The sequence below is a fragment of the Coregonus lavaretus genome (genome assembly GCF_964263955.1).
Source record: "Coregonus lavaretus genome assembly, contig: HAP1_SCAFFOLD_3038, whole genome shotgun sequence".
In the NCBI taxonomy this organism is placed as follows: domain Eukaryota; kingdom Metazoa; phylum Chordata; class Actinopteri; order Salmoniformes; family Salmonidae; genus Coregonus; species Coregonus lavaretus.
Genome location: NW_028157902.1, coordinates 33,299 through 49,963, shown reverse-complemented (window position 1 = coordinate 49,963; position 16,665 = coordinate 33,299). Strand labels below are relative to the sequence as shown.

General features: G+C 44.9%; 1 protein-coding gene across 1 annotated transcript in view; it reads left to right on the top strand.

Annotated features, from left to right (window-relative positions):
• LOC311124650 (adhesion G protein-coupled receptor B2-like) overlaps positions 1 to 16,665 on the top strand; it is a gene marked incomplete at both ends in the record, with an annotated part of 63,969 nt that overhangs the window by 15,772 nt on the left and 31,532 nt on the right. The window contains one exon of the mRNA XM_084198762.1: positions 9,848 to 9,940. Coding sequence (XP_084054888.1) covers positions 9,848 to 9,940 — 93 coding nt within the window. The remainder of the gene's footprint in view (positions 1 to 9,847; positions 9,941 to 16,665) is intronic.

The following is a 16,665-nucleotide window of genomic DNA, read 5'->3' as shown; positions in this document are numbered from 1 at the left end:
AGAGAAAGAGAGATGGAGAGAGATGGAGGGAGATGGAGAGAGTGAGATGGAGAGAGATGGAGAGAGATGGTGGGAGATGGAGAGAGAGAGATGGAGAGAGAGAGATGGAGGGAGAGAGAGAGATGGAGAGAGATGGAGAGAGAGAGAGATGGTGGGAGATGGAGCGAGAGAGATGGAGAGAGATGGAGGGAGAGAGATGGAGAGAGAGAGATGGAGGGAGAGAAAGAGAGATGGAGAGAGATGGAGGGAGAGAGATGGAGAGAGAGAGATGGAGGGAGAGAGAGAGAGAGATGGAGAGAGATAGAGATGGAGGGAGAGATGAGGGAGAGAGATGGAGAGAGATAGAGATGGAGGGAGAGATGAGGGAGAGAGAGAGATGGTGGGAGATGGAGAGAGAGAGATGGAGAGAGATGGAGGGAGAGCGATGGAGAGAGAGAGATGGAGGGAGAGAGAGAGATGGAGAGAGATGGAGGGAGAGAGCGAGATGGAGAGAGATGGAGGGAGAGAGATGGAGAGAGAGATGGAGGGAGAGAAAGAAAGATGGAGAGAGATGGAGGGAGAGAGAGAGAGATGGAGATAGATGGAAAGAGAGAGATGGAGAGAGATGGTGGGAGATAGATGGAGAATAGAAATGAGAAGTACGCAGCCATCAGAGTGCCAACGCACCCAGCAGGGAATGAGGAAGGCATAGTTAACATAGAGAGGACAGAGAGAGAGGGAAGGAAGGAGAGCGATGGAGAGAGATGGTGGGAGATGGAGAGAGAGAGATGGAGAGATGGAGAGAGATGGTGGGAGATGGAGAGAGAGAGATGGAGAGAGAGAGATGGAGGGAGAGCGAGAGAGATGGAGAGAGAGAGATGGTGGGAGATGGAGAGAGAGATGGAGAGAGATGAAGAGAGATGGAGAGAGATGGAGGGAGAGAGATGGAGAGGGAGAGATGGAGGGAGAGAGAGAGATGGAGAGAGATGGAGGGAGAGAGATGGAGAGAGAGAGATGGAGGGAGAGAAAAAGAGATGGAGAGAGATGGAGAGAGAGAGATGGAGGGAGAGAGATGGAGGGAGAGAGAGAGAGAGAGAGAGAGAGAGAGATGGAGGGAGAGAGATGGAGAGAGAGAGATGGAGAGAGATGGTGGGAGATGGAGAGAGAGAGATGGAGGGAGAGAGATGAGGGAGAGGGATGGAGGGAGAGAGAAAGATGGAGAGAGAGATGGAGAGAGAGAGATGGTGGGAGATAGATGGAGAGAGAGAGATGGAGAGAGATGGGAGTGAGAGAGATGGAGTGAGAGAGCTGGAGGGCGAGAGATGGAGGGAGAGATGGAGAGAGAGAGATGGAGGGAAAGAGATTGTGAGAGAGAGATGGAGGGAGAGAGATGGAGGGAGAGAGATGGAGAGAGGGAGATTGAGGAAAAGAGATTGTGAGAGAGAGATGGAGGGAGAGAGATGGAGAGAGAGAGATGGAGAGAGCGAGATGGAGAGAGAGATGGAGAGAGCGAGATGAGAGAGCGAGATGGAGAGATAGATGGAAGGAGATAGATGAGAGATAGAGATAGAATGAGAGACGGTACTATGCGCTATCCATATGACATGGTCTCTGCTCTTATCCAATATGCAGTCTCTCTCCCTCTCTCTCTCACACACACCCGCTGTGAGTGAAGATGGCTTTTCTTTGGCACTGCGGCTCAGATTCCACTCATAAGGTGGTAATGTGTTGTCCTACTCAGCTGTTGGGATGAAAGTCTGTCATTTGTGCGTCAGTGTAGTGTCTGTGTCTCAGTTTAGTCTCAGTGTGTCAGTGTAGTCTCAGTGTGTCACTGTAGTCTCAGTGTCTCAGTGTAGTCTCAAAGTGTCAGTGTAGTCCCAGTGTGTCAGTGTAGTCCCAATGTGTCAGTGTAGTACCTGTGTGTCAGTGTAGTCTCAGTTTGTCACTGTAGTCCGAGTGTGTCAGTGTAGTCTAAATGTGTCAGTGTAGTCTCTGTGTGTCAGTGTAGTCCCACTGTGTCATTGTAGTCCCAGTGTGTCAGTGTAGTCTCTGTGTGTCAGTGTAGTCTCAGTGTGTCAGTGTAGTTTTAGTGTGTCAGTGTAGTCTCAGTGTGTCACTGTAGTCTCAGTGTCTCAGTATAGTCTCAGTGTGTCAGTGTCGTCTCAGTGTGTCACTGTAGTCTCAGTGTCTTGGTGTAGTCTCAGTGTGTCAGTGTAGTCCCAGTGTGTCAGTGTAGTCATAGTGTGTCAGTGTAGTCTCAGTGTGTCAGTGTAGTCTCAGTGTGCCAGTGTAGTCTCAGTGTGTCAGTGTGGTCTCAGTGTGTCAGTGTAGTCCCAGTGTGTCAGTGTAGTCTCAGTGTGTCAGTGTAGTCTCAATGTGTCAGTGTAGTCTCAGTGTGTCATTGTAGTCTCAGTTTGTCAGTGTAGTCCCAGTGTGTCAGTGTAGTCCCAGTGTGTCAGTGTAGTCTCAGTTTGTCAGTGTAGTCCCAGTGTGTCAGTGTAGTCCCAGTGTGTCAGTGTAGTCCCCGTGTGTCAGTGTAGTCTCAGTGTGTCAGTGTAGTCTCAGTGTGTCAGTGTAGTCTCAGTGTGTGAAATGTGCATGTGTATGCGTGCGTGCATGTCTCCTATCCAAGTTAAGCTGGTTACACGCTACACGATTTTTGGTAACACACTACACAAATGTTTGTACGACATCCCGATGTTCCCGGTGTCAGTGTAGTCCCGGTTTGTCAGTGTAGTCGCAGTGTGTTAGTGTAGTCTCAGTGTGTCTGTGTAGTCTCATTGTGTCAGTGTTCAAATCAAATCAAATCAAATTGTATTGGCCACATGCGCCGAATACAACAGGTGCCGACATTACAGTGAAATGCTTACTTACAGCCCTTAACCAACAGTGCATTTATTTTTAATAAAAAAGTAAAATAAAACAACAACAAAAAAGTGTTGAGAAAAAAAGAGCAGAAGTAAAATAAAATAACAGTAGGGAGGCTATATATACAGGGGGGTACCGGTGCAGAGTAAATATGCGGGGGCACCAGCTAGTTGAGGTAGTTGAAGTAATATGGACATGTGGGTAGAGTTAAAGTGACTATGCATAAATAATTAACAGAGTAGCAGCAGCGTAAAAAGATGGGGTGGGGGGGCAGTGCAAATAGTCCGGGTAGCCATGATTAGCTGTTCAGGAGTCTTATGGCTTTGGGGTAGAAGCTGTTGAGAAGTCTTTTGGACCTAGACTTGGCTCTCCGGTACCGCTTGCCGTGCGGTAGCAGAGAGAACAGTCTATGACTAGGGTGGCAGGAGTCTTTGACAATTTTGAGGGCCATCCTCTGACACCGCCTGGTATAGAGGTCCTGGATGGCAGGAAGCTTGGCCCCAGTGATGTACTGGGCCGTACGCACTACCCTCTGTAGTGTTGTCTCAGTGTGTCAGTGTAGTCTCAGTTTGTCATTGTATTTTTAGTGTGTCAGTGTAGTCGCAGTTTGTTAGTGTAGTCTCAGTGGGTCAGTGTAGTACCCGTGTTTCAGTGTAGTCTCAGTGAGTCAGTGTAGTCTCAGTGTGTCAGTGTAGTCTCAGTGTGTCAGTGTAGTCTCAGTGTCTCAGTGTAGTCTCAGTGTGTCAGTGTAGTCTCAGTGTCTCAGTCTTGTCTCAGTGTCTCAGTGTTGTCTCAGTGTGTCATTGTATTTTTAGTTTTTCAGTGTAGACGCTGTGTGTTTGTGTAGTCTCAGTGTGTCAGTGTAGTCTGAGTGTGTCAGTGTAGTCTGTGTGTCAGTTTTGTCTCAGTGTGTCAGTGTAGTCTCAGTGTGTCAGTGTAGTCTCAGTGTCTCAGTGTTGTCTCAGTGTGTCATTGTATTTTTAGTTTTTCAGTGTAGACGCTGTGTGTTTGTGTAGTCTCAGTGTCTCAGTGTAGTCCCAGTGTCTCTGTGTAGTCTCAGTGCGTCAGTGTAGTTTTGGTGTGTCAGTGTAGTCTCAGTGTGTCAGTGTAGTCTCAGTGTGTCAGTGTAGTCTCAGTGTGTCAGTGTAGTCCCAGTGTGTCAGTGTAGTCTCAGTGTGTCAGTGTAGTCTCAGTGTGTCAGTGTAGTCTCAGTGTGTCAGTGTAGTCCTAGTGTGTCAGTGTAGTCTCAGTATGTCACTGTAGTCTCAGTGTCTCAGTGTAGTCCCAGTGTCTCTGTGTAGTCTCAGTGCGTCAGTGTAGTTTTGGTGTTTCATTGTAGTCCCAGTGTGTCAGTGTAGTCCCAGTGTGTCAGTGTAGTCCCAGTGTGTCAGTGTAGTCTCAGTGTGTCAGTGTAGTCTCAGTGTCTCAGTGTAGTCTCAGTGTGTCAGTGTAGTCTCAGTATGTCAGTGTAGTCCCAGTGTGTCAGTGTAGTCTCAGTGTGTCAGTGTAGTCCCAGTGTGTCAGTGTAGTCTCAGTGTGTCAGTGTAGTCTCAGTGTGTCAGTGTAGTATCTGTTTGTCAGTGTAGTCTCAGTGTGTCAGTGTAGTCTCAGTGTCTCAGTCTTGTCTCAGTGTCTCAGTGTTGTCTCAGTGTGTCATTGTATTTTTAGTTTTTCAGTGTAGATGCTGTGTGTTTGTGTAGTCTCAGTGTGTCAGTGTAGTCTGAGTGTGTCAGTGTAGTCTCAGTGTGTCAGTTTTGTCCCAGTGTGTCAGTGTAGTCTCAGTGTGTCAGTGTAGTCTCAGTGTGTCAGTGTAGTCTCAGTGTGTCAGTGTAGTCCTAGTGTGTCAGTGTAGTCTCAGTATGTCACTGTAGTCTCAGTGTCTCAGTGTAGTCCCAGTGTCTCTGTGTAGTCTCAGTGCGTCAGTGTAGTTTTGGTGTGTCAGTGTAGTCCCAGTGTGTCAGTGTAGTCCCAGTGTGTTAGTGTAGTCCCAGTGTGTCAGTGTAGTCTCAGTGTGTCAGTGTAGTCTCAGTGTCTCAGTGTAGTCTCAGTGTGTCAGTGTAGTCTCAGTATGTCAGTGTAGTCCCAGTGTGTCAGTGTAGTCTCAGTGTGTCAGTGTAGTCCCAGTGTGTCAGTGTAGTCTCAGTGTGTCAGTGTAGTCTCAGTGTGTCAGTGTAGTATCTGTTTGTCAGTGTAGTCTCAGTGTGTCAGTGTAGTATCTGTTTGTCAGTGTAGTCCCAGTGTGTCAGTGTAGTCTCAGTGTGTCAGTGTAGTCTCAGTGTGTCAGTGTAGTCTCAGTGTGTAATATGTGCATGTGTATGCGTGCGTGCATGTCTCCTATCCAAGTTAAGCTGGTTACACGCTACACGATTTTTGGTAACACACTACACAAATGTTTGTACGACATCCCGATGTTGGTAGGAAGTTTTGGGACTTCTTGGGTATAGTGTTGATATTAGTTTGCTCTCTCTCAACATAATGTGGGAGGTAATGTGGGTGTAAAAATACTGTGTTCTCACTAATCAAATCAAATCAAATGTATTAATGAAGGCCTTTTTACATCAGCAGATGTCACAAAGTGCTATACAGAAACCCAGCCTAAAACCCCAAACAGCAAGCAATGCAGATGTAGAAGCACTGTGGCTAGGAAAAACTCCCTAGAAAGGCAGGAACCTAGGAAGAAGCCTAGAGAGGAACCAGGCTCTGAGGGGTGGCCAGTACTCTTCTGGCTGTGCCGGGTGGAGATTATAACAGTAAATAATAATCACAGTGGTTGTAGAGGGTGCAACAGGTCAGCACCTCAGGAGTACAGTGAGGGAAAAAAAGTATTAGATCCCCTGCTGATTTTATACGTTTGCCCACTGACAAAGAAATTATCAGTCTATAATTTTAATGGTAGGTTTATTTGAACAGTGAGAGACAGAATAACAACAACAAAAATCCAGAAAAACGCATGTCAAAAATGTTATAAGGTCGAGAAAGCAGGTGAGGGAGAGAGAGGGGGAGAGAGGGAGAGGGGGATAGAGAGAGAGAGAGAGAGAGAGAGAGAGAGAGAGAGAGAGAGAGAGAGAGAGAGAGAGAGAGAGAGAGAGAGAGAGAGAGAGAGATAAGAATTAGAAGGAGCATACTTAAATTCACACAGGACACCAGATAAGACAGGAGAATTTCACCAGATAGGACAGACTGACCCTAGCCCCCCGGCACATAGACTATTGCAGCATTGATACTGGAGGCTGAGACAGGGGCAATACCCCCCGGACAAGGCCAACCGGTGAGGACCAACCAGAAAGACCACACACACTTAGCCAAAGCCCCCATACCAATAGAGGGATATCAACAGACCACCAACTTACTACCCTTAGACAAGGCTGAGTATAGCCCACGAAGATCTCCTCCACCGCACGAACCCGAGGGGGTGCTCATGTCAGTGACTCAACCCACTCAAGTTGAGTATAGCAAAAAAAAAATGTCACGACGTTACGCACCCCTCCTACGGACTGCATGGAAGAACACTGGTAAGCCAGTGACTCAGCCCCCATAATAGGTTCAGAGGCAGAGAATCCCTGTGGAGAGAGGGCAGCTGGCCAGACAGAGACAGCAAGGGCAGTTCATCACTCCAGTGCCTTGCCGTTCACCTTCGCACCGCTGGGCCAGACTACACTCAATCATAGGATCCACTGAAGAGATGAGTCTTCAGTAAAGACTTAAAGGTCGAGACCGAGTCTGAGTCTCTCACATGGATAGGCAGACCAGTCCATAAGAATGGAGCTCTACACAATGCCTTGCAAAAGTATTCATCCCCCTTGGCGTTTTTCCTATTTTGTTGCATTACAACCTGTAATTTAAATGGATTTGTATTTGGGTTTCATGTAATGGACATACACAAAATAGTCAAAATTAGTGAATAACGGAAATGTGGTGCACGCACATGTATTCACCCCCTTTGCTATGAATCCGCTAAATAAGATCTGATGCAACCAATTACCTTCAGAAGTAACACAATTAGTTAAATATGGTCCACCTGTGTGCAATCTAAGTGTCACATGATCTCACTACATATACACCTGTTCTGAAAGGCCCCAGAGTCTGCAACACCACTAAGCAAGGGGCACCACCAAGCAAGCGGCACCATGAAGACCAAGGAGCTCTCCAATCAGGTCAGGGACAAAGTTGTGGAGAAGTACAGATCAGGGTTGGGCTATAAAAAATATCCGAAACTTTGAACATCCAACGGAGCACCATTGAATCCATTATTAAAAAATTGAAAGAATATGATTCCACAACAAACCTGCCAAGAGAGGGCCGCCCACCAAAACTCAAGGACCAGGCAAGGAGGGCATTAATCAGAGAGGCAACATAGACACCAAAGACAACCCTGAAGGAGCTGCCAAGCTCCACAGCGGAGATTGGAGTATCTGTTCATAGGACCACTTTAAGCCATACACTCCACAGAGCTGGGCTTTACAGAAGAGTGGCCAGAAAAAAGCCATTGCTTTAAGAAAAAAATAAGCAAACTTGTTTGGTGTTCGCCAAAAGGCATGTGGGAGACTCTGGTCAGATGAGACTAAAATTGAGCTTTTCGGCCATCAAGGAAAACGCTATGTCTGGCGCAGACCCAACATCTCTCATCACCCCGAGAACACCATCCCCACAGTGAAGCATGGTGGTGGCAGCATCATGCTGTGGGGATGTTTTTCATCGGCAGGGACTGGGAAGCTGGTCAGAATTAAAGGAATGATGGATGGTGCTAAATACAGGGAAATTCTTGAGGGAAACCTGTTTCAGTCTTTCAAAGATTTGAGACTGGGACAGAGGTTCACCTTCCAGCAGGACAATGACCCTAAGCATACTGCAGAAGCAACAATTGAGTGGTTTAAGAGGAAACATTTTAATGTCTTGGAATGGCCTAGTCAAAGCCCAGACCTCAAAACAATTGAGAATCTGTGGTTTGACTTAAAGATTGCTGTACACCAGCGGAACCCATCCAACTTGAAGGAGTTGGAGCAGTTTTGCCTTGAAGAATGGGCAAAAATCCCAGTGGCTAGATGTGCCAAGCTTATAGAGACATAACCCAAGAGACTTGCATCTGTAATTGCTGCAAAAGGTGGCTCTACAAAGTGTTGACTTTGGGGGGGTGAATAGTTATGCACGCTCAAGTTTTCTGTTTTTTTGTCTTATTGCTTATTTGTTTCACAATAAAACATATTTTACGTCTTCAAAGTGGTAGGTATGTTGTGTAAATCAAATGATACAAACCCCCCAAAAAATCCATTTTAATTCCAGGTTGTAAGGCGACAAAATAGGAAAAATGCCAAGGGGTGTGCATACTTTCGCAAGCCACTGTAGGAGAAAGCCCTGCCTCCAGCTGTTTGCTTAGAAATTCTAGGAGGCCTGCGTCTTGTGATAAAGCGTACGTGGATAGGGAGCTGTTTATTATGTTCAACACAGGAAGGCCAAGGACAGGAATTAGCTCTTTCAGTAGTTTAGTTGGAATAGGGTGTAGTAGGCCATTAATATTTTTGTGAATGTTTAGAGCGATACAGGATTTAAAAACTTGGGTGTCTCTATTGATCTTAGGTCCTGACAGTTCTCTGCAGACTCAGGACAACTGAGGTTTGGAGAAATACGCAGATTCAAAGAGGAGTCCGTAATTTGCTTACTAATGATCATGATCTTTTCGTTGAAGAAGTTCATGAATTCATCACTGCTGAAGTGAAGGCCATTCTCTCTTGGTGAATGTTGCTTTTTAGTTAGCTTTGTGACAGTAACAAAAATACATTTTGGATTGTTTTTATTCTCCTCAATCAGGTTGGAAAAGTAGGCTGAGGGATATTCGATATTGCATGGTACTGTCTTTCCAAGCTAGTCGGAAGACTTCCAGTTTGGTGGAGCGCCATTTCTGTGCCAATTTTCTGGAAGCTTGCTTCAGGGCTCGGGTATTTTCTGTATACGAGGGAGCTCATTTCTTGTGACAAATGTTTTTTGTTTTTAGGGGTGCGACTGCATCTAGGGTATTACCCAAGATAAAATGTTGACCCTCGGTTATGTGGTTAACTGATTTTTGTACTCCGACGTCCTTGGGTAGGTGGAGGGAGTCTATAAGGGCATCTACGAATCTTTGGGTTGTCGGACAATTTATAGCGCTGCTTTTGATAATCTTTGGTTGGGGTCTGAGCAGATTTGTTGCGATTGCAAACATAATAAAATGGTAGTCCGATAGTCCAGGATTATGAGGAAAAACATCTCAGCTCTGTGGCTCTGGAGTCAGTTACCAGTCATATCTTTATTTGAATAAAGTTTCATCTTCCTAACACAACCCTCAGTAGACTGGCTGCCTATTTAGATTCAACAACACTGTACACTGTCTTTTTCTGTTCTTTCTCTCTGTCTCTCTCTCTCTCTCTCGCTCTCTCTCTCTCTCTCTCTCTCTCTCTCTCTGTCTCTCTGTCTCTCTGTCTCTCTGTCTCTCTTTGTCTCTGTCTCTCTCTCTCTCTTTCTCTCTCTCTCTATCTATCTCTCTCTCTCTTTCTCTGTCTCTCTTTCTGTCTCTCTCTCTCTGTCTCTCTGTCTCTCTATCTCTCTCTGTCTCGCTGTCTCTCTTTGTCTCTGTCTCTGTCTCTCTCTTTCTCTGTCTCTCTTTCTGTCTCTCTCTCTGTCTATCTGTCTCTGTCTCTCTGTCTCTCTCTCTCTCTCTCTCTCTGTCTCTTTCTCTCTCTCTCTCTCTCTCTCTCTCTCTCTCTCTCTCTTCTCTCCTCTCTCTCTCTCTCTCTCTCTCTCTCTCTCTCTCTCTCTCTCTCTCTATCTCTATCTCTATATTTGTTTGTAACTGGGTTAAAACCCATTAAACACGTGTAGAGTACTGTATGTATGAACATGGCCTACTATCTATGATAGTCTTAATGTAGCTAAACTCATTTTAAAACACCAATAAAGACCTTCATCTACCTTCCTCCCATTCTCCCTCCTCCTCCACTTCCCTCCCTCCCTCCTCCCTCTCTTCCAGGTGCAGGACGCAGTGCGCTGTCGGATGGGGGGATGTAAAGACGACAGCGAGAACTCACCGGACTCGTGCAAGAATGGACAGGTGCAGATCATGGTGAATAACATTCCATTTCATCCCTTATCAGACCCATAACCAGTGCTAGCCTGGTCTCTGATCGGTTGTTTGTGCTGTCTTGCCAACTCCTAGGACCAGGCTACATACAGAAGGATCTTAACCCTCCCGTTGTCCTAGGGTCAAAATGACCCGCCACTGTGTTGAACCAACTTTATTTAATTTTTATATTTTTTGGATCATTTGTGTACTTTCTTTAAAGTCTCACTGCCCCCTTCTCACAAATGATCCCAAAAATATAAAAATTAAATAAAGTTGGTTCAACACAGTGGCGGGTCATTTTGACCCTAGGACAACGGGAGGGTTCATTTGAGCCAGTTTGCTACAGAAGGAAAGTAATCTTGCAGCAAGAGGAAATGTGTATTATTATGTGGAGTATAATTCATTGAGATTATTTGTAAGGGTTGATACATTTTTTGTTAGGGCAAATCAAGTCTGAAATGTTAAAGTGGAAATTACAAACTTTAGGAGCCTTTTTAAACCTCAAATACTACTTTGCATAACCAAATCCTGCTGGTCCTAAAACGGCTCTGTTTCTTTTCTTCAGATACTGCCCTTCACTATATTAAGGCCCAATCCCAAATCGACCACTTGACCCTATGCCATATCTCCTTGACCCTATGCCATATCTCCTTGACCCTATGCCATATCTCCTTGTGGGGTTCTGAGAGGATTTGACAGGTGTCGATTTGGGAATGAGCCTAAAACCCCATTATTGGTCTATTTTAAGTCCCTCCTAAATATATTTTCTAAGCCCACCTGTAATTAGTTATTTTCAAATGTTTATTTCATATTTTTATCGACACGGCGGTCACTGCGGCAGGTTTGTTTATCCCATATGAAAGGTTCTCATCATTATGCGCAGGGCGTGTAAGGTAAAGCTCACATAAGGTTATACATAAGGTTACTTTGTCCAAAATCGTGCTAATAGCATTGTAAATCATAAAGACATGAAGTGTCAACCAGGTCACAATGTTCTGCAACATGCATTAGTTACTAAGGTTCCTACGCTGAACCCTCCATCCCCTATGATTTTGTTATTCACAGTCATTTACTGTAGTGTTTTGGTCTCTTGAGTGGACCTCTAGGAAGGTTCGGAGGCTGAAGTTTCACCTTAGATTACCTATGCCAGCAAAAACAACATATGCAAAAATACGTTGTGAATTCCTTGTCCTGAAAATGTTCTTCAAAGCTTTAAGGGTAGTGTTGAAGGGGAATGGATGGGTTGGTTTCATAAAAAAACTTTACTTGAACCCATTGCCATAAAACCTTCATAAACCTGTCATAGCAATGATACACTATATATACAAAAGTATGTGGACACCCCTTCAAATTTGTGGATTTGGCTATTTCAGCTACACCCGTTGCTGACAGGTGTATAAAATCGAGCACACAGCCATGCAATCTCCTTAGACACACATTAGCTGTAGATTGACCTTACTGAAGAGCTCAGTGACTTTCAATGTGGCACCGTCATAGGATGCCACCTTTCCAACAAGTCAGTTCCTCAAATTTCACATTTCTGCCCCGGTCAACTGTAAGTGCTGTTATTGTGAAGTGGAAACGTCTAGGAGCAACAATGGCTCAGCCGCGAAGTGGTAGGCCACACAAACTCACAGAACGGGACCGCCGAGTGCTGAAGCGCTTAGCACGTCAAAATCGTCTGTCCTCTGTTGCAACACTCACTACTGAGTTCCAAGCTGCCTCTGGAAGCAATGTCAGCACAATAACTGTTAATCGGGAGCTTCATGAAATGGGATTCCATGGCCGAGCAGCCGCACACAAGCCTAAGATCACGATGCGCAATGCCAAGCGTCGGCTGGAGTGGTGTAAAGATCGCCGCCATTGGACTTTGTAACAGTGGAAACGCGTTCTCTGGAGTGATGAATCACACTTCACCATCTGGAAATCTGACGGACGAATCTGGGTTCGGCGGATGCCAGGAGAACGCTACCTGCCCGAATGCATAGTGCCAACTGTAAAGTTTGGTGGAGGAGGAATAATGGTCTGGGGCTGTTTTTCATGGTTTGGGCTAGGCCCCTTAGTTGTGAAAAGCCTTCCCAGAAGAGTGGAGGCTGTTATAGCAGCAAAGTGGGCACCAACTCCATGTTAATGCCCATGATTTTGGAATGAGATGTTCGACGAGCAGGTGTCCACATACTTTTGGTCATGTAGTGTATGACATAACAGCCATAAAAGTATTAAGTAGGCCTTATGAAGAGTGTTACCATAAACTCACTAGAGAGGATAGGATGACATCTTGAGAAGATAGGAGGGCATCTTGAGAGGATAGGACATCTTAAGACGATAGGAGGACATATTGAGAGGATAGGACATCTGAGGACATATTGAGAAGATAGGAGGACATATTGAGAAGATAGGAGGACATATTGAGAAGATAGGAGGGCATTTTGAGAAGATAGGAGGGCATATTGAGAAGATAGGAGGACATATTGAGAAGATAGGAGGACATATTGAGAAGATAGGAGGGCATGTTGAGAAGATAGGGGGACATATTGAGAAGATAGGAGATAGGAGGACATCTTGAGAAGATAGGAGGGCATCTTGAGAAGATAGGAGGGCATATTGAGAAGATAGGAGGACATATTGAGAAGATAGGAGGACATATTTAGAAGATAAGAGAACATCTTGAGAAATAGGAGGGCATCTTGAGAAGATAGGAGGGCATCTTGAAAAGATAGGAGGGCATCTTGAGAAGATAGGAGGGCATCTTGAGAAGATAGGAGGACATATTGAGAAGATAGGAGGACATATTGAGAAGATAGGAGGACATCTTGAGAAGAGAGGAGGACATCTTGAGAAGATAGGAGGGCATCTTGAGAAGATAGGAGGGCATCTTGAGAAGATAGGAGGACATTGAGAAGATAGGAGGACATATTGAGAAGATAGGAGGGCATCTTGGGAAGATATGAGGACATATTGAGAAGATATGAGGACATATTGAGAAGATAGGAGGGCATGTTGAGAAGATAGGAGGACATATTGAGAAGATATGAGATAGGAGGACATCTTGAGAAGATAGGAGGGCATCTTGAGAAGTTGGAGGGCATATTGAGAAGATAGGAGGACATATTGAGAAGATAGGATGACATATTGAGAAGATATGAGGGCATCTTGAGAAGATAGGAGGACATATTGAGAAGATAGGAGGACATATTGAGAAGATAGGAGGACATCTTGAGAAGATAGGAGGACATCTTGAGAAGATAGGAGGACATATTGAGAAGATAGGAGGACATATTGAGAAGATAGGAGGACATCTTGAGAAGATAGGAGGGCATCCTGAGAAGATAGGAGGGCATCCTGAGAAGATAGGAGGGCATATTGAGAAGATAGGAGGACATATTGAGAAGATATGAGGACATATTGAGAAGATAGGAGGACATCTTGAGAAGATAGCAGGACTTCTTGAGAAGATAGGAGGGCATGTTGAAAAGATAGGAGGACATATTTAGGAGATAGGAGGACATATTGAGAAGATAGGAGGACATTGAGAAGATAGGAGGACATCTTGAGAAGATAGGACATCTTGAGAAGATAGGAGGACATCTTCAGAGGATAGGAGGACATCTTGAGAATTATCAGTCTTCAGACTAGAGTACATCTAAAATGAGAGTAACAACCATTTAACCATTTTGGTAGTTAGTTTGGACTGGCTTGGTCCTTACCATTCTCCCCTATATTGTCCTTTCCTCCACTTCCCCTCTCTCATCTCTCCTCCTCTCACATCTCTTCTTCATCCCTGCATCAGAAGTGTCAGAACGTGTCCTACTGCGGGCAGCAGTGTGGCTCTCTGCGCTACGGCACTGGCACTGCTGGCACTGACACGGGCACTGTTGGCACTGGAGCTTCTCCCTGCCCGTCATCGTCATGCCACCAACAGTCACCATGCCCGCCACCGTGCCACCCTCACCAGGGCTGCCAACGCGGCTGTTACCACAGCCTGCTTCACAACAACCACATGAACCATGAACACATGAACCACGCCCTCAACCACACCCTCAACCACGCCCATAACCACGCCCACAACCATGGACAAAAACACAACAAGTACCCCAACAGCAAATCAGTACGTCAACCACAGTAGATAGCCGCTGTGCTTGCTGTGTCTTAAAGTAACAGTGTAGTATTCTTAGCAGTTCTTGTAAAGTTATTATGTGGTAGAAAAGTGCATTATCCACTACGTTTCCAGCAATGGTTCCCAAACTGTGGCTATACCCCCTTGTGGTCCAGGAAATGTCTTTCAATTTATTTCATATAAATGGTATTAGCCTGCAAAACATAACAACTCATGTTTTATTATGGTCCGTTGGGGGGGGAAAGTCTGGAAACCACTGAGCTGCAAAGTAGATTAGCGCCAGCAGGTTTTTATAGTTTTAGCTGCAACCAGTCAAAGTTGTTTTATGCTGGTGTTTTTATATCTATATAGATGTGTTTTTAGATTAAGTTTTGGGATCCAAATGTTGTTTTGTTCTTGCATCTGTTCCAATGATAATTCAGCCAGAAGTGATTTGGGTTATCTTGTGCTTAAGTGGTTTCCAGTGTTGGCTGAACCCAAGGCTAATGTGAATGCCCTCCTCAATAACGTCTGGACAAACTGTAGTTTGTAATGATGCTGACGGTTAACCTGACTTACTTTCTATACTCAGCCTGTGTGTACGTGTGTGGGAGTGCGTACATACGTGCTAAGATGAGGGAGATAGAGATGGAGAGAGCGAGAGAGAGAGAGCGAGAGAGAGAGAGAGAGAGAGAGAGAGAGAGAGAGAGAGAGAGAGAGAGAGAGAGAGAGAGAGAGAGAGAGAGAGATTAGTTTAAATCCTCAATTGTCCGTTTAGGCGAGAGCCATTTGTGCGGCTGTGTGATTTGCGTACTAAGAGCTTTCCTCTCCTCTGAGGCCTGTATTCATTCTCTCCCGTGCTCTTTCCCTTTCAAATGTTCTCTTTCTCTTTCTGTCCCTCTATCTTTCTCTCTCCTTCTCTCTGCCATTCCCCTCCCTCCATCTTCCTCCATCTCTTGGTATTGTTTGGTATTTTATCAGGATCCCCATTAGCTGTTGCGAAAGCAGCAGCTACTCTTCCTGGGGTCCACATCTCTCTCTTCCTCCCTCTTCTTCTCTCTCTTTCCCTTTCCTTCCCTCCTTCCCTCCTTCCCTCCCTCTCTCTCTGTCGTGCCCAAAAGGCTTTATACTTTAATATCCAAACAAAGGCTTTTGTGAGTGGGTTCCGTGGAGGACGCTAGGCGGATTGGTGCTGTGGGGAGAGAGGAGAAGAGAGAGTGGAGAGGCCTAGGTCTGCATGGCAATGTGGTGCCACATTTAGTTTCACATTCACATTTGAGAGGTTTGCATGGAGGCCATTTTGGAAAGGAACACTGGAACTTTCCCTCATTCAATCCAAGCAATCTGTTTGTGTGGTGCTGTTTGTGTTGCTTCTTTTACAAAGTTATTTGTTCCAACCACTCAGAGTTGAGGGGAAATTCTCTCGTGAAGGTTACAAAAGACAAGCTGAGGGAAACAAGAGCAGGAGGCTTTAGGTAGAGCTGGTGTTTGGTTGAAAGAGAGGACAGTAAATAACTTGAAAGAGACCAGTGACTTGAGATGGCCATTGCAGAACAGACAAAAATGGCAATATAGCTGTTAATGTGCTTCAGATGATGCACCAAGAAATATGTAGAGTAGATGTAGAAGTGTTTGATTAAAGGAGGGCAAGGGTAGAGAAGTTGAAATAGACCAGGGACTTATTATCAGTGGCAATATTCTTTTTCTCTCTGTACCATCTGTAGCACCATTAGAAAGGTGTAGTCTAACATCTCTGTCTTTGTCTCTAAATCATCTGTAGCACCATTAACAAGGTGTAGTCTAACATCTCTGTCTTTGTCTGTAGCATCATTAGAAAGGTGTAGCCTAACATCTCTGTCTCTAAATTATCATCTGTAGCACCATTAACAAGGTGTAGTCTAACATCTCTGTCTTTGTCTGTAGCATCATTAGAAAGGTGTAGCCTAACATCTCTGTCTCTAAATTATCATATGTAGCACCATTAACAAGGTGTAGTCTAACATCTCTGTCTCTAAATTATCATCTGTAGCACCATTAACAAGGTGTAGTCTAACATCTCTGTCTCTAAATTACCATTTGTAGCACCATTAACAAGGTGTAGTCTAACATCTCTGTCTCTAAATTATCATCAGTAGCACCATTAACAAGGTGTAGCCTAACACATGAGCGACATCACACACTGTGTGTCTGTGTATTGGTGTGATGTTATTTTCATCTTTCAAAAGCACCTCTCCTCTCAGCTTCAGTCGTTTCTGTTTCATCTGTGAGGGCCTTCCCCTGGTTGCTAGGGCTGTCTGGCATCAATATGGCTGGCTGGCATCAATATGGAATGGACATTTTTTCAATTGCTAACAAGCATCGGTCAATACTGAAGCCACTTTTTCTAAACTCTTCACACAGTCTGCATTACCAACATGCATCTTGGCCAAACAGTTAATCTCACCTCCAAAACTCACTCAAACCACCAAAACACTTCATACATGTCTCAAAATAAGTTCGTTCGACCATAACACTGGCAACAATTCTCACTCAGAAAGCATATATTGTCACTCATAACACACTGACCTAAAAAACACTAACAACAGGGAGCATTACATAAATGATTAACTTTTCTCTTTGAAGTTTGAAT